Source organism: Siphateles boraxobius, unplaced genomic scaffold (assembly GCF_051911475.1).
Source record: "Siphateles boraxobius isolate OS27281-9 unplaced genomic scaffold, OSU_SipBor_1 30, whole genome shotgun sequence".
Lineage (NCBI taxonomy): Eukaryota > Metazoa > Chordata > Actinopteri > Cypriniformes > Leuciscidae > Siphateles > Siphateles boraxobius.
In genome coordinates, this window is record NW_027508920.1 from 18,416,018 (window position 1) to 18,437,405 (window position 21,388).

General features: G+C 39.6%; 1 protein-coding gene and 1 long non-coding RNA gene across 2 annotated transcripts in view; one reads left to right on the forward strand and one right to left on the reverse strand.

Annotated features, from left to right (window-relative positions):
* The window catches only part of abcc5 (ATP-binding cassette, sub-family C (CFTR/MRP), member 5), a 42,351-nt gene that overhangs the window by 15,431 nt on the left and 5,532 nt on the right, over positions 1-21,388 (forward strand). Inside the window, exons 5-25 of the mRNA XM_077248444.1 lie at positions 85-229; positions 3,730-3,963; positions 4,161-4,334; positions 4,418-4,565; positions 5,215-5,363; positions 5,454-5,561; positions 7,874-8,227; positions 8,316-8,387; positions 8,495-8,619; positions 9,409-9,481; positions 10,369-10,572; positions 10,685-10,828; positions 11,443-11,539; positions 12,360-12,544; positions 14,036-14,182; positions 14,283-14,412; positions 16,371-16,653; positions 16,788-16,974; positions 20,179-20,268; positions 20,378-20,567; positions 21,205-21,364. Coding sequence (XP_077104559.1) covers positions 85-229; positions 3,730-3,963; positions 4,161-4,334; positions 4,418-4,565; positions 5,215-5,363; positions 5,454-5,561; positions 7,874-8,227; positions 8,316-8,387; positions 8,495-8,619; positions 9,409-9,481; positions 10,369-10,572; positions 10,685-10,828; positions 11,443-11,539; positions 12,360-12,544; positions 14,036-14,182; positions 14,283-14,412; positions 16,371-16,653; positions 16,788-16,974; positions 20,179-20,268; positions 20,378-20,567; positions 21,205-21,364 — 3,399 coding nt within the window. The remainder of the gene's footprint in view (positions 1-84; positions 230-3,729; positions 3,964-4,160; positions 4,335-4,417; positions 4,566-5,214; positions 5,364-5,453; positions 5,562-7,873; positions 8,228-8,315; positions 8,388-8,494; positions 8,620-9,408; positions 9,482-10,368; positions 10,573-10,684; positions 10,829-11,442; positions 11,540-12,359; positions 12,545-14,035; positions 14,183-14,282; positions 14,413-16,370; positions 16,654-16,787; positions 16,975-20,178; positions 20,269-20,377; positions 20,568-21,204; positions 21,365-21,388) is intronic.
* LOC143757360 (uncharacterized) lies at positions 13,039-16,470 on the reverse strand. The gene is made up of 3 exons (XR_013210485.1): positions 16,342-16,470; positions 14,531-14,627; positions 13,039-14,419 (listed from the first exon to the last, which is right to left on the reverse strand). It is a non-coding gene; the product is annotated as an uncharacterized LOC143757360 (long non-coding RNA).

Below are 21,388 nucleotides of genomic sequence, written 5' to 3' on the forward strand. Positions count from 1 at the left end.
TTGTTGGTGCTAAATGGACCTGGAGCCAGGCCTGATGTCATTGGTAGATGCATTACATATGATATGAACACCTTATTTCCACAGGCTTGCCGGGTTGTGGGATGAAGAAATCAGGACACGAGGGGAGGGGGCGTCTCTTCGTCATGTGGTCTGGCATTTTTGCCGCACGCGTCTGCTGCTGTCCATCCTCTGCCTTATGGTTACTCAACTCGCAGGCTTCAGTGGCCCAGTAAGTAACACCATCTAAGCTCTGTTGTGTCTTTCTGGTGTCTTTTCTTCTTCTCCCTCTGTCTATCTCTCCCACTCTTGCTCCATCTTTCTCTATCTGTCTATCTGTGTATTATTAGCTTTGTAGATCCACCTATCAAATACCTGCCCCCCTCAAATGCTCAGGTGAGTGTTCAGATGGGGAATTGAAGGTGTTACTGTGTTACATTGTCACTGGGCATCAGAACTGATCTGCTTGACATCTGTGATGTTTCCAGTGTGGCTCCTAAAACCATTTTATCAGTTCATTTGACAATTAGTGCTATTTATAAAGTGCCTTAATGATGACTTGTGCCAACACCAAAAGAGTATTAAAACTTTTCCGCTCCTTTTTGCCAAATAGTTAGACTTTCTTTTCATAAAACTTGAATAATTGAGATGCTACGGTGTAATATTATTCAAGTATGTGATTTCTATGCCACTAACGGCACCAAATGGACCTGCAAATCTTTTTGAGCAGCCCAGCCGGACGTAACGACATTAGCTCATCCAATAGAGTGCAACAGTCGATAGAAACAATGACTTATAAACCTTTAAAGACAGACCTACTGTGAGCTCGGATTGTATATGCTTTTGTATATGCTTTTTAGCCATCCGTTGGCTTTATTACAACTAATTTTTAAATAATAGTGTTTAACATCTTAATTTGTGTTGAAAAACTACATTACCCATGATGCTGTACAGAAAATTCCACCAGTCAGAGAGTTTCGGTGAGCAAATTGCACCTAAACCTCTTTCAGGGAATGCCCACTCCCATTAAACACGTCAAATGATGCAATCGAGTCGATCTCGCTATGCTGTCCAATGTATGTAACTTAAAATATACAGTTTCTCTAGATATAGTTAATAACTTAAAATGAATCATTTTAAATTTGATTGTCATTCGCAGTGCTTCATGAGATTGTAGCTCTTTCCCTTACTAAAGCTTTAAACTTTACTGTCTTGTACCTTTGTAATGTTGTGTGTCATCTCATAGCTGGTTGTTTTGGGTCATGGCGTATAACCGTTTAACAAAACCTTTTTTCTTTATCTTTTTTAATTAATGGAAAAATACTTCCGGAACAAACACTGCTGAAAAAGTGGGTGGGCATTAATGCACTTTTTGGTTTAAGTTATAGGCGGGACTAAAGTATTTTTCAGTTCTGCTTGGTGCTGCCAGTTGTGTAGAAGTGACACACTTCACCTTTAATCAAGTCTAATAGTTAAGGCAAAATGATGTTAATCTTGACCATCCTGTAATTCTGAGAAAGTTAAAGATAAATGACTCAAAGCTTAGTCATCACTTTCAGTTCCGAGAGTTTCAGTTCTCGAAAACAACAACAAATTGATTACACCTGTTAAAAAAACTGCTGCTCTATGCCTGTGAAAGATTCTGTTTGTCTGTTGCCTTCCAGGTACCAGGTGTTTTATATATGTGGTGTTATCATCGGGTAGATAATAAGGAAAGTATCTGTTCCTATGGCCCGCTATGAAATGCTAGATTTGGGGTGTAACTTTAAAGTTTAGGGGCATTGCATGTAGCACAAGCGTAGTCTAGAGAGGAATCTCCTTAGGACAGGAGGATAGGCTAACATATTCTTCAAGGAGAGCTTCTGTCACTGTCCCACCAAGGGCGACACAGCAAGGCTCTGTCTCCGTCAATCTTTTGGAGAAAATCGGGCTTATCAAAATGCTTGGATTTCAATCTGTTTAATCATCAACTGACTTTTTCTCCCTGTTGTCTATATTTAGCAACTCCCCGTAGAACATCTCCTTGAAGAGATACCTGTCCTTGCTCTGATGACTGAGGTCAGGGTGGTTTGTAAAGGAAGGTGGGTGTCTATGGGAGTGGGTGGGGGTTCAGATTGGAGTTAGGGGTCAGAGGTCGCTGGGTCCCCATGTGTGTGACATGTGACAGAGGCTATTCTTTAGACTCCACAGGGTGTCCATTTAACCTGCGGGGAGAGCATACGGCAGGCAGAGCCGGTGAGGATTCCTGGGAGGTAAGGGCATGTTTCTTATGCAGGGCTGGATCAAGAGTTAATGCTGTTTGCTGCCCTTCTCTCTCTTTCTTTCCGTTTCCCCTCTCTTATTTAATCTCTGTAATGATTCGCATCTCATGTGTTTTGAAATGATTCAGCGAACAAATGTGTCTAAGGTTAGGTAACTGGTTGTCAAACTGTGCAATGTATGTCCGATGTCGAATGTGGGCACGATTTTGTGCCAATGGACAATTGATTCAGACTTCTTCAGATATCTGTCCCATATGCCAGCTCCTTTGCTCAATGGAAAACGGACTTGTGGTTTTTTTTTATATTGCTGGGGTTTCTTGTTTTGGACTGAAACGCTCTCAAGTTTGAGAGACCCATGGGCATACAGGCAGTTTTCAGACCCACACCTTTTGTCCTCAATATGTTGCTGGATTTTTGACCAATTTCATGGACACCTTTTTGGGCAACTATGTGGTGTAAATGGGTCTCGTAAGATGTACGTCATTCAGGGAGGGATCGCTGCCCCACTAACCTCGATTAAAAGTAAATGGGACAGCTTTTAAGTGATGACAACTCGCAAATGGACTCTCAAAGAACTAGATGTGCTTTTTCTTTTGACATTATACCTGAAATCATACTTTTATGAAACAATGTCTTTTGTTTTTTCCTCTCACAAGTATTGATTTGCCTGATCCATGTTTGTTTTTTTGCTCAGACATCTTTGTAAATCTTTAACTGCTGAATGTTTCAACTTTCAAGGTTAAATATTCAAGGTTTCATTAATAAAAGCAAGCAGCTGTGTTGAACCACATGGGTTTGCCCGTATTCCCAGTTTATGTGTGCATATCCTTTACTGCATATGTGCATGATATTTGAGAACAGAGTGTGTGCGACTGTGTGTGTGTGTGTGTGTGTGTGTGTGTGTGTGTGTCTGCTTGTATGAACTGTGTCAGCTGTTAAAAGTTTTATGTGTTTTGTTCTTCCGCACACTCTGCTACTAACGATTGATATAATTGATATTAATTTTCAGGTGTTAAAACAAAAGTACGTCTCCATCCTGTACCCCCAACCTGATGTGACTGTAGGTAAAAAGTCTTTGAATCCACAAACAAGGGGCATTATGTCCATGATTCACTTTGCTAAAGTACAATGTATCGCACAAATGGTACTGTCATTGTCTCTCTTGTTCTTTTCCAAAGGCTAGAGAAAAGGGCCAAATAAGGTAAACTATTAGAACACAGGCTTGACATTGTCTCTCAGTACAAGTTGCTCCAGTGATTATGATGACGTCCCACACGTAGCATACAATGATCTGCATCTCTTCACCTTTTTATGCCGAATTACGTAGTAATGCCAGATGTTTTATGATGAGGAAGGTCACAGAATGTTGTGGAATGTAAATATCGCAGTGGTGTGGTGCAATCGTATGTTTGTATCCTCAGTCACGCCTGCTGTGTCCTGTCGCCCCCTTGCTCGTCCTCCCTCTCCCCAGGCGTTTGTGGTGAGGCGGTTACTGGAGTACACGCAGAAGAGCGAACCCGACCTGCCCTACGGCCTGCTGTTGGTGTTGGGTCTCTTGGCCACCGAGCTGATTCGCTCCTGGTCCCTCGCCCTCACCTGGGGGCTGAACTACCGCACCGGCACCCGTCTGCGTGGAGCCGTCCTGACCATGGCCTTCCACAAGATACTGCGTCTGCGCAGCCTTCGGGAGAAGAGCATGGGACAGGTACGGTGTTGAGGGACAGACGAGGAGTTTTTCGCATTAATGAACTGGACATTTAGGAAGGTTAGGAGCAGATATCCTAGGGTGTTGAATGGTGAAGAGATGAAGAGTGAAAGAAAAAGAAGGTGATGCCCTCAAATATATTTTACGGTGGTATATGTCGCGCATCTTGCCAATGTACGTGTTGCTTTTCTCTTTAGCTGATCAATATGTGCTCGAGTGATGGGCAGCGCATGTTTGAAGCCGCTGTGGTGGGCAGCCTGTTGGCTGGAGGCCCCCTGGTGGCCGTGCTGGGAATGGGATACAACTTATCTGTATTGGGGCCGACTTCTCTGCTGGGTTCTGCCGTTTTCATCCTCTTCTACCCGACCATGGTGAGGTTTTCGGTTCCTGCTTTGTCTTGTTTGTACCGCTGGGAGTTTCCGTTGTAATGCCACTGTTTTTCCTGTGCCGGTAGATGTTTAGCTCCAGGCTGACGGCATACTTCAGGAGGAAGGGAGTAGCCGTGACTGACCAGCGTGTTCAAAAGATGAATGAGATTCTGAACTACATTAAGTTCATTAAGATGTATGCCTGGGTTAAGGCGTTCTCACAAGCTGTACGAAGTAAGTTTTTTTCTTTCTTTTTTTCTTGTGTATTAGGCTTAGTGTTACTATTAATATCATTGATATACCATTATAGATTTTTATATGTATTTTGAATTAGATTTATATATATATATATATATATATATATATATATATATATATATATATATATAAAAAAAATTCTGGTTTAAATCTAGTAATTCCCTTGTGTTTTTGTCATTTTTATTTGTTTTTTAATTATTATTTGTTTTTTTTTATATGCCTATATGTTTTAGTATCATTGATTTTTTTTGATTATTTTACTTGTGTTTGGCTTAGTGTTATTTTGATGTTATTTATATCATTGATATACTATTATAGTTTTTTTAGTATTTTCATTAGATTTTTTAATATTTTCATTTGTTAAAAGTGTTGTTGTTTTGTCATTTTTATTAGTTTTATGTCTATGTAGTTTTTATAAAATTGTAGTTTCAGTTATTTTAGTACTTCAAGTTAAGCTAAACTAAAAAGAGATGTTCTAGTTTTTGTTTATTTTATTTCAGTTTATGTTTATTTTATTTCAAGTAATGATATTTTTTTATGGTTTTGTTTTAGTTAACGATAATAACCCTGGTTTGACTTATTTCTATGCATACATTTTTGCTAATCATTGCGCACCATCAAACAGGAATTAGAGAGGAGGAGCGTCAGATCTTGGAAAAAACAGGATATTTTCAGAGCATCACAGTTGGCGTGGCACCTATCGTCGTGGTGATTGCCAGTGTGGCGACATTCTCCACCCACATGTTGCTAGGTTATGACCTTACCGCTGCACAGGTAGGGTTACATTGCTTGTTTTGAAGTGTAGTCATTACCACAGTATTAATGAACTCATGCATTTACTCTTTACCTCTTTTTTTTTTTCAGGCATTTACTGTCGTCACTGTTTTCAATTCCATGACCTTTGCCTTGAAGGTCACCCCATTTTCTGTCAAATCTCTCTCGGAGGCATCTGTCGCCATTGATAGGTTCAAGGTGAGCTTTCTGTGCCTCTTTCTACAAATAGTTACTTTAACTTCTGTCAAGATTTTCTCTGTCCTTTTAGTGTGTGTTTTGCCTACTGTTATCAAGACACCCACTGTAAATCCAGGTGTTGGAGCAGGTGGTATCATTCAAGTGTGTTTGATTTGGTCCAAATAGATGATCTTGGGGATTTGGCTGAATAAGATGGGAATGGGGCTGTTGTTGTCAGAATAGTGCCACATTGAGAATCTCCAGTTGCCACCCAGCTCACCTTCATCACACAGATTATATATTTGTTGTGTCTCTTTATAATTTCAATGTCAAAATCGTCATAGCTTTCATATCGAAAGTGCTGGAGATACAGTCATAAGACGGTGATTTTAGGAAGTTGTTAGAATAATAAAATGAAAGTGGACACAACAAAGAGTAAAAAATTGTGTTTAGTTGTTTAGGACAGAAAAAAGCCTGATGAGAGTTGTTGAACATGTGTTCGCCAAACATCTCAGCTTCATGCATCTGGATAAGACTCTCTTCCAACTTGTGTGGATTTTTGTGCCGGACGTAACGATAGAGCTCTGCAGTGATTATGTATTTTTGTAGGCTAACCTGGAAGTTAACATCACACTGGATTTTTCCAATGGCTTTTGGATTATTGCAGAAAATAAGCTCTCTGACCAACAGTTTATGATTCTTACATGCTTTGTTCAATCATGATAATCTTCACAAATTAATTTTGGAGCCTAAATACAATCTACAGAAGTAGTCTATAAACAAACTATTCTACAGTCTTGACTTCAGCGTCACCATCGTTAAGCTTTCAGTCTTTATTTAAGAAACATTTTCCCTGAAAGTTTGAGTTGGAATAGATTGCAAGAACGCGAGTGATAGTGGCTCCTGCTCAAGAGGCTGTGCAAGTGGACTAGAGAATAGATGAGTTTGGACATGCATGCTTTAGCTTTACGCTTTGCGTGTATTCGGAAACATTGTTGCGAGTGAAATTTCCTTAAGGTAGGGATGCTAACCGATGACCGTTTGACCGATGGTTGACCGTATCAACGTTAACCGATCAAAGTTGTCGGTAGTCGGTTAAAAAAAAGTGATCTCTAAATTAGGCTGTTATAGACAGTGGACTAAACGCTACTATAGTTAGCCATCTCATTCCAGGATATTTTTGTGTGAAGTGAACAAATCCCTCACACTAAATTTTTCATAACTCGCCTGTTTGTACTTAATAAACCAATAAAAACATTTGGCGCGAGGTCACTGCGTTTGGGTTCGCGCGCTCACAAGGTTTGCAAAAAAGTAAAGGCTACAGGCTAAAACACTCGAGGTTAGAGCCAGGGAAGACGACAGGATGAAGCGTGTAAAGAAACGTAGTGTGTGGGACCATTTCACCAAAAAGAATGACACAGATGTAAGTTGCAACTTGTGTGATACAGTGCTTAAATACAGTAGGCCTACATCATCTATGATGTATCACCTGAAAACGCAACTTGTTCTGTCCATTATTAGAAGGCACACAGTGAGTCAGACCTGCCTTGGCCGGTGCGTCTTTTACGCATTCTGAAGGTGCCTGTTTTATCCATTGGTTTTATCGTGTTGCAGTCTATTAGGCAACATTCCGCATAAGATGGGCTTAGATTTGGAAATACATTACATCTACATTTCAGTGGTAACAGATAAGGTGATGATGATCATCATCTTTCTTTATTATTGTTAGCACTACCTCAAACTAAAGCGGCGTCTCTTCGGAGCTGTCATTTTCTTAAATGAGCCGCGGCAATGTTTCAAATGAGCTTCTAACGCTAGACTAACGCCTTTATTTTCAACGCGATCACCTTGTACCCAAACCATTTCGAAACTAAGGAGCCATTTGTCCTCCGATTACATACAAGCTCCTCGGCGCCGCGTTTGCGGGACTCTGTAGGGGATTTAAAAAAAGTGATGTGAGTGGAAGGGCGGCCCCGGGGCAGTGTGTGTGTGTGTGTGTGTGTGAGCGAGAGGCAGAGAGAGATGCGACAGAGTTGCGAAATTGCAGACGCGGCTCGAAATGGCTGTCATTTCAAATAGTGTGGCATATTTTAAACTAATCGGTTAACTGGTTTCAACCGGCCAATGAGGCTCGGTGGTCGGTCAAGAACATTTTTTAGTTTTCGCCATCCCTACCTTAAGGGTGAAGAAAATTACATGGATTCTAAATGGGATTCTAGTCTTCAGTTGAATTAAATAATTTAAAAGCAACAAGAAAGACAAAAATGTTCTGTGTTAAATTTAGCACCTGTAAATTTAGTCTGTTTTCTCTTTGTTTCTTCATTTTCCTCCAGAGTTTGCTCCTGATGGCCGAGGTCAAGATGATCCGTGAGCAGCCAAGCAATCCCTCCGTTGCAGTAGAGATGACTGGTGCCAGTCTGGCTTGGGAAACGGGGGGTCACAGCGCCCAGCCTTCGCCCCGTGGCACACCCTATATAGGCCTCGGAATGAAAGGGTGTCGCAAGAAGCGTCGGCAGCGGGACGACACGAAACATCACGTGATGCTGGAAGAGGAAACCAATGGCCAGCTGTTGCATGATTTGTCTGGAGACATAGCGTCCAGTCCTGAAGATCACACCCTTCAAGTGCCGACCATCAGCCAACGGCTGCAAAGAACTCTTCACTGCATCGATCTCACTATACAAAAGGTCTTATTTGCTAATTTGGTCGATTTATAATGGTCGAGATGACAAGGAATAATCATACTAATAATCATTCCTGTGTTTGAATCTTTAGGGGAAGCTGGTCGGTGTGTGTGGCAGTGTGGGAAGTGGCAAAACATCTCTCATCTCTGCTATTCTTGGCCAGGTCAGCGTCTATTGTCTGATTTGAAGTGTAAAAAGGGCAGCTGTCATTCTTTGATCCATTAGTGTGTTCATAAAATCCTCAGATCCACTGTTGTGTGTGTATCCCAGATGACTCTTTTAGAGGGGACTGTTGCTGTTGATGGAGATTTCGCGTATGTTGCACAACAGGCCTGGATTCTCAATGCGTCCTTCCGTGACAATATCCTGTTTGGCAAGGAAATGGAGGAAGAAAGGTGAGCACCAAATAAAAGGAGAGTGCAGGTCCTGTACTCGCAGTACAGTTCTTTTACTGTCTTCGCTTAGGGGTAAAAATAAGTCAGAAACACCTTTGCAGCACTAATAGTGTTAGCGCGATGAATATGTGCTGCGTGCTTTCCTCCTAATAACAAAATAAATACAACAAAAATGACAGCGGTGAGAAAACAGCAGTTAAGAAAGCATGAAGCAGAAGAAACGAGCCGGAGAAGATTTTCCTGTCAAAGAAAGCGGAGACACAGAGCCACACCCATTACATTATCACCACAGACCAATGGTAGTTCGTAGGTGTTTACCACCCAGAGCAAACTTTTCTGGAAAGTCTGCTTTGTCAAGATGTTTTGAAACAAACTTCGTTTTCTCTTGATTTGGTTCGAAATGATGCCATACCTGTTTGTTCTTCAATTTCGCTTGAAGTATATCGGGGCCTTTTTTAGTGAAACACGTCAGTACTTTTTGGTTTGCCCGACGGCTGCACTACAGCAATGTAATGAATAATGTGTTTGAGTCAGCGTGAAGTAGACTAGAGGGCTGAGCAAGTAAAAAGGGTCTGCAGGCGGTGTGTGACTCAGCACAGAGATAAAATGAGCACAGACAACCTTGAACACTTGTTCTTTGTCGTTAAAACAGCCTCCACACGTCTCCTGATTAAATACAGTCAACGTATTACAGATGTAATCTATAATTTTATAATCACCTTGCTTGATATTTTACCTTAAAGCGTGATCATATTTTATCCTCCTGTATCTTTGATACGTCTCCTGCAGGTATCAGGCTGTTCTGAGTGCTTGCTGCTTGAGACCAGACCTGGCCATCCTCCCTTGTTCTGACCTGACTGAGGTAACACATCCTACAGAATAACCAACAGTAGTGATGCACACAAATTTGAGTTAGAATACTCAAAAACTCCCATTCAATAATCGCAGTAAGCTTTGGTGCTTTGCTACTATTGATATGAAACGGTCTCAGCTCTCAAATACTTTAAATATCACAAAATAAATGTACAATAAATACAATAAAGGTAGTTTTGTTACTCTTTAATGATCTGTGAGAGATCGCTGTAGCCGCATCAGTTCAAGCAACATGTGAACTGGTCATCTCTTCCTTTTTACTAGTTATAGCACAAAAACATGAATGAACATCAGAAGGTATGTTGAAAGATAAAGTACAACGGTCTCATGTAATCGCTCAATCAGTGTTTCAACTGTGGAAATATGTCAATAAAATGTAACATTGGATTTGCCTAAAAAAAATCACATATTAATTATATTTTTATTTAGCCCGTTAGTGATGTCTTTATTATTTTATGTATATTTGAATCAATAAATAAATTTGAATACATGTCTAGCCACCGTTGTATTTATTTCAACAATGAATAGGAGTAAAAACACAATTATATAATCAAAACTTTGATATAGAAACTGCCTTATGTGCAATTTAAATGTTTATATATGAATATTGATTATTAAATACATTTGATTAATGCATTGTTTATTAAATAAACTTTACTTTTGGTTTTCGGAAAAAACAAAAACTGAAAACTTTAATTTCAGGTGTTTCAGTAAAAAAAAAAAAAAAAAAAAATTGGTGCATCACTAATTAGCAGACTTACTCTTAGACCTGAGCTACATATAGAATAATAATTCCATACAAACATTAAATTCTCATTTATAATGAGCCTATAATCAGGGCAAATGTTTTATACGTGGTGCGATTCCCTCTGTCAGATTGGTGAACGTGGTGCCAACCTGAGCGGTGGTCAGCGTCAGCGGGTAAGCCTGGCGCGAGCTTTATACAGCAACCGGGACATTTATATTTTTGATGACCCTTTAAGTGCTCTGGATGCTCATGTCGGGAATCACATCTTTAACAACGCCATTAAGAAGCAGCTGCGTGGCAAGACCGTCATCTTTGTCACTCATCAGCTACAAGTATGTTACAATTTCATGCCCCGTCATGTGAGATCTTTTAACCATGTAAGCCACTTAATTATTCGCACTGGATTACGATCACAGCATATGGTAATAATGCTTCTGTTATCAGTATCTGGTGGACTGTGATGACGTGATCGTCATGCGTGACGGCAGCATCACAGAGCAAGGCAGCCATGAGGACCTGATGAATGTGAATGGAGACTACGCCGCCATGTTTAACACCCTTCAACTGGGAGAAACGCACATCATTGAGGTCAGTATCTCTTTAATCAGCCAAAAATGGAAAACTCTATAATTTACTCACCCCCATGTTGTAACTAACCTCATGGCATTTGGTTGCATGATGTTTGATGATGGTTGATTTGCGTTTCAAGGAATAAAGGCTGAAATTTCAGTCTGATTATTATACAAAACAATCATGCCGCTTCAGAAGACTTCGTTTTGGCCTGATTTTGTTCGAAATAATTTCACAGCAGTTCTATTTCGCTTGAAGTATATCATGCCTCTATACAGTATTTCATAAAATGGACAAAATATCTAAAACATTATTCAAAATATTGTCTTTTGTAATCCACAAAGTAAAGAATGTCATACAGACAGAAGTATAATTTTTGGGTGAACTATCCCTTAAAGGTCATGTTTTATGCAAAACGGATGAAATAGGAAGATGGTGAAATAGTTCAGAGACAGTTCACCAAAAATCATCATCCTCATTTGCCTCATGTCGTTCCAAACCCGTATGACTCTAAAAAGGAGAAGTTTTAAATGTTTACGCAGCTCTTTTTCAACCGCACCATCAGTTCTTGCTCATTGCGTGTTTCTTGCACATGGTGGAGTTCTCGAATCTGTAATTTTGTGTCATCTCAGGTTCCGAATAAGAAATCTGGGAGTTCCCTGAAGAAACCCTTAGAGAGCAAAAAAGCAGGGTCTGTCAAAAAAGAAAAAACAGCCAATCAGGATGATGGTAAGTATGAGCATGTTAAACCGTAAATTATACTGTGTGCTACATGTGATTCTCAACTGGTTTGGCCTTGGGACCAACATTTTCCCATGGTCATTAAGCTTTAAAAAATATACAAAAATGCACAAAAGTAAAAATTGTGGCATTTTGGGGTTACAGAGACAACAGTTACCATGGTAAATACACAATACTAACATGAACTGTTAATGAAACACATGGAAACTGCTCCTGATGAATACAATGAACATCATACCTGCAAATATGAACTGCGAACACAAAAGTACCAGTTACCTAATTTATAGGTACTTTTAGCTAATTTTATTACTAATTGACAACATAACCATGCCATTGCATGCTTGTAATTTCTTTTGCGCTTTATTTATAATGAAGAGATATACAGCAAGTGCCGCCACATTTGCATGTGAAATTGAAGAGCACAGTATAACGGCTGACTTGACAGGAAGTTTGAGGTGAGACTTTTTTTCTAACAGGTTACAAAAACAAAATTAAAATAATTACACTGAGATATAGCCTGACAACAACTCATCTGACTGCAGATAATGAATTGGGACAACGCGTTTTTATCAGGCACTCTTTACTTAATGCGTCTGACGGAAGAGTCAACAGCTTTCACGCACGTTTTTCAAAATAAAAGTCTTGCATCAGAAAAACATAGACTTGCGTTTGTTGTTGTTTCTTTGAACCGCACAGGTTCTGCGACCCACCAGTTGAGAAACACTGCTCTACATAACCTCACTTCAGGCCTCACGTTTAGTCATGCTTACCGTCATGATTTACCTCACTCCTGTCGGTTTTCTTTCAGGTCAGCTGATGCAGGTGGAAGAGAGAGGGAAAGGGTCAGTGCCCTGTGAAGTGTACAAAGTGTACATCCAGGCTTTAGGAGGGTGGCTCGTCTTCCTCTTCATCCTGGCCCTCTTTATTGTCAATGTGGGCAGCATAGCCTTCAGCAACTGGTGGCTCAGCTACTGGATCAAACAGGGCAGCGGGGTAAGAGACACTGGCCAGTTTGGAGCAAAGGTATTGCAGAAAGGCTTCATTTCCATGAGACCAGCGTAGAAGTGTTTAAATATTTGATGTGCATGTGACCTTTAACGCTGGTTTGTGTCTTTTCTTTCTGGAGCTGTTACTGTTAGTGTGTCAAACTTTGGAAATTACAAATCACAAATGACTAACTATATTTGTTTTGATCACTCATGCACTGAATATCGATATTTAAAACATAAAAAAATTTCAGAACAGCTGCTCAGCCTTCACTTTGGTTTATTACTGGTTAGGTGTAATAAGCTTGATCTTTGCGTCATATTCATCACAGTATTTCTGTAATGAATAAATGTCAATTGACAATTCTTATTTTTCATTGAAGATTGCAGTGATTACTGTAAATGGTTAATTGGTGCACATCTTTTTTAATTAATGTGCTCCCGTAATATTTAACATTAACTCTACACCAATTTACAAACGACAAGGATTCCAGTTAATTCCTGATTGGCCTACTTTTTATTTTTGTTCTAGAAGCCGTTTCATTTGGATTTATGTAACAATAGGGAAGAAAAGGCTATTACAAGTCTTTAAAAGTTAAGACAATAAATATATGCCATACTGTGAATCCAAATTAATATTGTATTAAATGAGTCTTTGGCAATACGCACCCCTAAGTAGGCCATTGATTAATTTAATGACTATATAAATAGATTCTGGACACAAAATTTAATTACCGAGTATCATTTTTTTAACATGTTATACTACACTGAAAACAATTATAAATGCAAAACTTTTGTTTTTGCCCCCATTTTTCATGAGCTGAACTGACTTTTTTTATGTGCACAAAAGGCCTATTTCTCTCAAATATTGTTCACAAATCTGCCTAAATCTCTGTTAGTGAGCACTTCTCCTTTGCTGAGATCCTCCATCCACCTCACAGGTGTGGCTTATCAAGATGCTGATTAGACAGCATGATTATTGCACAGGTGTGCCTTAGGCTGGCCACAATAAAAGGCCACTCTAAAATGTGCAGTTTTATCACACAGCACAATGCCACAGATGTCGCAAGTTTTGAGGGAGCGTGCAATTGGCATGCTGACTGCAGGAATGTCCACCGGAGCTGTTGCCCGTGAATTGAATGTTCATTTCTCTACCGTAAGCCGTCTCCAAAGTCGTTTCAGAGAATTTGGCAGTACATCCAACCGGCCTCACATTTGGATGTGGCCTCACAAGCCACACCTGTGAGGTGGATGGATTATCTCGGGAAAGGAGAAGTGCTCACTAACACAGATTTAGCCAGATTTGTGAACAATATTTGAGAGAAATAGTCTTTTTGTGTACATGGAAAAAGTCTTAGATCTTTGAGTTCAGCTCATGAAAAAAGGAGGCAAAAACAAAAGTATTGCGTTTATAATTTTGTTCAGTGTATATAATGCAAAACTATTTTGTGCACACATTTATGTGTCTATAATCGCCTTATGGTTTCTTGCTCAACAGAACACCACAGTGCAGGTGGGGAACAGTTCAGTAGTGAGCGAGAGTATGCGAGATAACCCTCTGATGCACCACTACGCTGGTGTCTACACCATGTCTATGGGAATCATGCTCCTTCTCAAACTACTTAGAGGCACCGTGTTTGTCAAGGTGAGATTTTACATTTTTAAATGTAGTTGGTTTTATAGCGTCTATACCAAGCTGTCAGAGGGAGAGGTCCATGTTTTATTCGGATCTTCTTTTTATTTAGGGTACTCTGCGTGCCTCCTCAAAGCTCCATGACGAACTTTTCCAGAAGATTCTTCGTAGTCCCATGAAATTTTTTGACACAACGCCCACGGCTCGCATCCTCAACCGATTCTCCAAAGACATGGATGAAGGTGAGAACTGTCAGAGGGTTAGAATGTATTATTATCTTGTGCGAAATTTACCAAAAATTACATTCTCTGTATTTTCTGGGATTTTAACTATAATTATATTTTGGTTAATCAGTTAGACCTGTTGTGTAGGGGTGATTTCGGACACATCCACTGATTCATTCAGGAACAAAACACCACTCTGTGTTTCCCGGAGACACACAGCAGTTCTGTAACGGCTTGGTTTGGAAATATTGCCGAAATAGAGGAAAAAGAGACAATATTGTTAATATTGTGTCTAAAATGTAACACAATATTAACTTCATTTATTAAACTGTTGTATAAAATCAATATGACATTTGCAGTCGTGCTGGTTATATTCAGGAAAATCAGCACACTTGTGTGATAGTGCTAAACTATATCATATAGAAATTAGTGCCATCAAATCGATTAATCGCATCTAACATAAAAGTTTTTGTTTATATAATATATGTGTATATATTATTATTTATATATACATATTATTTATTATATATATATATATATATATATATATATATATATTAGGGCTGTCAGTTAAACGCGTTATTAACGGCGTTAACGCAAACCCATTTTAACGGCGTTAATTTTTTTATCGCGCGATTAACGGTCTTTTTGGCCTAGCAAACTTTGTAGTTTTTTTTTTCACATGCTTTTGCAATAGGACGCGGCATGGACGTTTTGAAAGCGCAAGCGGATCTAGCTAGACCGGAAACAAAACAACAGGCACGCCGCACACACTTGTTTGGGCTTGCGAGCCGGATGCACGAGCGCGAATCTCTCTGCTCGCGCGTGGAATATAATGTGCCGAGCACGAATCTCTCTGCTCGAGTCGCGCGCTCTCAGATACATGTGCTCTTGGTAGAATTTTCTCTGGGCTCGCTCAGACAATATGTGCCTGTACTTAAAACGTGTTCAGTGCAATCGCGAATCTCTCCTCTTCCCCAGCTAACAATTTTAGGTTATAAGAACGTTTTCATAACGTTCCCATTAAGTTATAAAAACGTTATTTCTGAATGTTATAGGAACGTTCAAAACGTCCAGTTTTGAGTGGATGACGAGCGCGAGACACCGAAATGGATGCCAATAAGATTCTGAATGGAACGTTTACTTTTAAAAAGTTGCCAAATGGTTCCATTGACGAGACCAAAGTGATCTGTGTGTTTTGTCGTTGTGAACTGAGCTATCATCATCGCAGCACGTCCAGTCTGAAATACCACTTGATGATGGCCAAACACACACACACACACACACACACACACACACAGCTGATGCGAATTCTCCGCCCCCTCGTCAATATCAAGACCTCGTCAGTATTTCTTTCACCCTTTTATTGATGGACAGTGTTACATTGTGTGAGAGATTATTTGCTCCAAGTAAGAATGTTTTAGTGTGAAATTGAACACAATATATGCCAATGTTGTTTTCAATAAAAAACATTTGCACAAAGCAAGCCGATCCACTTTTCCATGTTGATAAGAGCATTAAAATGAGAAAAAATAATGGGACAAAAAGAAATCAAGAGACATTTAGAATAGATAAAAATGTGCGATTAAATGCGATTAATCGCGAGTTAACTATGACATTAATGCGATTAATCGCGATTAAATATTTTAATCGTTTGACAGCACTAATATATATATATATAAATTTGTGATTAAATATTAAATAAACATTTATGTTAGATGAGATTAATCGCGATTTATCGATTTGACAGCACTAATAGAAATATAAGGCATAAGGCGCGATTTTGCCTCATATATTGAATTTTGGGGGCATTTTACATCACGCAATGAAAGCAGGCCGGTTTTTGTTTGTGTTTTACAAAGTGATTGACACATCATTAGAACAAACATTACAATATTATTGTAGACGATACATATCACACACACCCCTATAATCAGACTCTCTTACCATTTCTAAACGCTTCCCTGTCTTCTCAGTGGACACACGTCTGCCGTTCCAGGCTGAGATGTTCATTCAGAACGTGATTCTGGTGCTCTTCTGCCTGGGTGTGATTGGCAGCGTGTTCCCTTGGTTCCTGGTGGCAGTAGGACCGCTGGTCATCCTCTTTACCGTGCTCCACGTGGTTTCACGAGTCTTCATTCGAGAGCTCAAACGATTGGACAACATCACACAGTCACCTTTCCTGTCCCACGTTGCTTCCAGCATTCAGGGCTTGACCACCGTGCATGCTTATGGAAGAGAGGACGAATTCCTTCAAAGGTGAATGCTGGGATATCATTGTGCATCATTTTATACTGTTTCTTTTAATGTGCTTTACGGTAAGCATTATACGATACGTTTATGATAAGACTTCCAGTGAGCTCACTTAATAGACACTGTGTCTTTTATCCTAGGTATCAGGAGCTGCTGGATCAGAACCAGGCTCCTTTCTATCTGTTCAGCTGTGCCATGCGCTGGCTGGCAGTGCGTCTGGATGTGATTAGCGTGGCTCTCATTAGCATAACGGCTTTGATGATTGTCCTCATGCACGGCCAGATCCCTCCTGCATACGCAGGCCTGGCCATTTCCTATGCTGTACAGGTGAGGGAAATTGTGCAAAACGTCTTTCATCTTTTGACTCTTTCAGTGTCAACCATTTGACATTTGGTTTAAAATTGCATCCTGAACTCTTGGCTTGGGATATTGTTTGCTGTAGTTATTAAATCAACAAAGCCCATTTTTTAAAAAGTAAAACACAATTGATAGTAGTGGTCGACCGAAATTTCGCCATTGCCGATATTATCATATTATTGGCCAGTGTTGGAAAAAGTGGGACTTTTATTTTGACAGCCCTATGAACCCAGTACAGGAGCTCCTTATCTCAGTCTTTCTTTAGTTTTCTGTCTTTGTACAGTTCTTTCTAATAACTGAAAAGCAAATGCTATAATACGTTTGATATACTACTGAGATTCTGTAAATACTCATTTTAAATAGAGCTGCACGATTAATCATATCGCAATCGCGATGTCAAGCCTATGCGATTATATGACGCAAAATGCTGCGATTTTATATGAAATAAACAAATTAGGGTTGTTAACGCAATTAACGCGTTACATGATCCCTCTCTTATTCGTGCGAATGCTTTTAAACCATTCATGCGTGACAAGTCAAAAGAGAGCGCACTGCCTGTGAATGTCCTGACTGTGACTCACAGAAAGACGCGTGCCAGTATCATGTGCATGCACAGACCGCGCGCCAGAATGCATTTTCTTTCGCGCTTGAACGAACATTAACACACACACTTATGCCAAAATGTAGTTTTGTCTAGTATCTTCATAACATAAGAGCAGTCTTATGATGGATGTAAAGAGTTGTGAGAGAATGAGGCGCGTGTGAGACCCGCGTCTCTGTCAGCAGCGGCTGCTCTTAAAGGGCCAGCACCCAATAAAGCTTTCTGTCAGTAAAGTTAATTAAAGAACAAAGGGAACAGAGAAAATGACTCACTGCTCTTGACTAAATAAATTTGTAGCTTTAATAAGGATTAGTCTATATATAATTTATGCAGCACAGACTGTTCATTTTTATCCAGACATCAATGACATATTAATCATTATAGTTGTTATCAATCATTTAGTTGTTGTTGCTAGTTTGAGTTGAGAAATACACATTTCAGAATTATCACTAATCTGTGTGTGCATTTTGCTTTAGAACCAAGCAAGTTGACTCATAAAACCATTTGTTTATTATATTGCAATCGCAATATTGACCTCAATAATCGCAATATGACATTTTCCCCAAATCGTGCAGCCCTAGTTTTAAAATCATTTTAAAAAGTCTTTGAATTTCTCATAAATATTTACTGCCACAAACCTAGCAAACTTCATCTTGTGTCCACAGTAGGGATGTGCCCGAAGCCGAATGCTATGTTCGGAAAGGAAATGATGCATTATATGGAGCCCCTAAAGGGACATGATGATAGAAAAAAAATATGAGATGAGATGTGAGGAAAAAATAGTATAAAAATATATAGTTTGGTAATTAGTTATTATATTTTATATTATTTGTGGGAATCAGGGAGCCGCTATTAATATGCGGGGTATTGAAATCGCTTTTAAATGACTTTTGCAGTCTCAAAATTATTCAACCTCCTGAATATAATCCCTCACAACAGCTCAAATCTGCAAAACATGTGTTGTCTCAAACACACCTGATGAAACTAATCAAGGGCTTCATTAGTTGCACCAGGTCTGCTTGAGCTAGAACACATGAAATAACTGGCTAGGTTTGAGTGTCACGTTTGACTGCATGTTAGAAATATGGCTAAGTCAAAAGAATGGTCCAAAAAGTTAAGAGAAGATATCATCGCTGTAGCAAAGTTCATTATTGTGGGAATAAGGAGGTGAACATTCACAGACTTTAACAATAAAAATGAACAAATACAAAAAGTAAAAGACAGCAGCCCCTCACTGATGACTGCTGTCACATAATAAAACGCCACATAAATCCAGGCCTGGCCTCTCTCGTTCTTCACCGTCCTCCTTTTATGCTTCCTTATTTATTTATTTTCAAAACTGTTTTAAGTATTCTGACTTTTTTTAAATTATTTTAATTTCTTCTATGTAAAGCACTTTGAATTACCACCGTGTATGAAATGTGCTATATAAATAAACTTGCCTTGCCTTGCGCTCCTCCGTGAGAGATACTAAACCGGTGTGTCACGCAGGTGTCGCTCATTATCAATCACGCCACCGCCTCACTCCGTTCTCTCACAGCCCTCTGCCTCGTCCTGCTCACCACAATCGCCCTTCACAAACAAGGAACAGGATACAAAAAGATAGCAAAGTCATAAAACATTTTTTTGACACCATTGGAAGCATATTTCGCAAGTTCAAAGTTAAGGGAACAGTGATTACACTTCCTGGGCGGGGCAGAAAAAGGAAGCACGGCTGCAACCAGATTTCTGAGAAGGCAGGTTCAGAAAAACCCTCGAGTGACTGCAAAAGACCTGCAGCAAGATTTGGTTGCAATAGACACTGAGGTTTCAGCTTGCACAGTAAGACGCGTATTAAACGCATGCCAGAACTCCAAGACGTACACCTCTACCGACCCATAGGGACAAGAAAATTTGGCTCCAATTTGCTCAAAATTATATCATTTTGGGTGGGGGTTATATATCGGTTTTATATTGGCCATTGACCACCCTGCGCGTCCAGATATCGGCATTGGGCATCGAAAAATCCATAGCGGTCGTCCACGAACTGATGTCAAGCAGGACGGATGCCCTGCAGGGAGAGCGGCACATTTCTCATTGCTGCTGGCTTCTGCAGAAATTGAAACTCCTCTGTTTTTTGCACCAATGGAAGGTGGATGCAAGTGCCATTTTGTGCATGTTGTGCTTTTGTCCCTTTCGTTTCTCTGCCAAAATTTAATTTAAAAAAGTGAAGCGAGAACACTGCTTTCCATTTTTAGCGCCTTCTCCTCCTGAGTCATTAATTATCTAGCTACCCTAGTAAACAGGTGCCACTAGTACTCACAGTGGTCTTCATGTTGATGACGCAAATGTACTGTGGTTTAGAGCCAAATAATAGGGGCCTGTGGTGAAATAGGAAGGGAATCTGACCTGAGTTTGGACCAAATAATCAAAACAAGTGTGGAAACAGCATAAGACAGGATTGACACGTGTAGAACACATTTATTTGCCTCAAATGAGAGTGAATGGGGTCATATTGTCAGTTAACTCAACAGAAACTATAGTATAAAGGAAGCAGATTTTACCTGGCTGAACATTTCTTTCATCTCTCACAGCTTACAGGATTATTCCAGTTTACTGTTCGCTTGGCCTCTGAGACCGAAGCGCGGTTCACCTCAGTAGAGAGAATCCATCATTACATCAAGGTACTTGACGTGACAATTTCCGCCTGACATTAAAACTTTCATCTTTCATCATTCTTTGCGATGAGAGGATGAAGTCCAACGTTTGCTTTGTCACCTCTCTCCGTCTTAGTCTCTGTCTCTGGAGGCCCCTGCAAGGGTGAAAAACAAGGCCCCTCCATCTGACTGGCCCCAGGAGGGTGAGATCGTGTTTGATGGAACAGAGATGAGGTACAGAGACAACCTCCCACTAATACTGAAGAAAGTTTCCTGCACCATTCGACCAAAAGAGAAGATCGGAATCGTTGGACGAACAGGCTCAGGTCAGTCTCTGCTCTTGTGTTTTTTCTCAACAATTATTATATTCAATTTAATGTAACTTTTTGAATCAGGGGCCTCATTTATAAAACACATGTACGATCACATTTGATCAGAAAGTCCATGGATTTTTTTCCTGTCAAAAGTGAGTAACAAATCTGGATTTATAAAGGCAAAAACTGAAGTGAAAATGTTCTTATGTGAACGCCAACTGAAGAGCGCGTTTACAAAGTTTTTGCACTCGTATATACCAGTAATTACAATAATCAAGCATTGTTTATTAAAATGTAAAGATGATTAAAATGTTTTACTGCTTTATTTTTGTATCATTTATTAATTATATGAATGAATAAAAAAATGTGTGTGTGTGTATATATATATATATATATTACACATATTTATAACAATATTTTTTATAATAATGAAATAATAATTTATTAACGTGTGTGTGCGTAAGTCTTTTATAAATAATTCGTAGGAACATTAAAAAAATTCTCATATGTTCACATTTAGGATCATTTGACGTACATCTTAATAAATGAGGCCCCAAGCCTTTAATGAAATATGTATTTAATGACAAAAATAGAAGGTGAAATCAGATAATTAATGTCATAAAGAGAAAAACATCTTATCTGTCCTCAGGGAAGTCTTCTCTGGGAGTGGTTCTCTACCGGCTGGTAGAACCATGTGGCGGCTCAATTAAGATTGATGGTGTCAACATTTGCGACATTGGCCTTGCAGATTTGCGCAGCAAGCTGTCAATCATTCCACAGGAACCTGTGCTTTTCAGTGGTACTGTCAGGTAGGCATAAACTCTTTCAGTGGA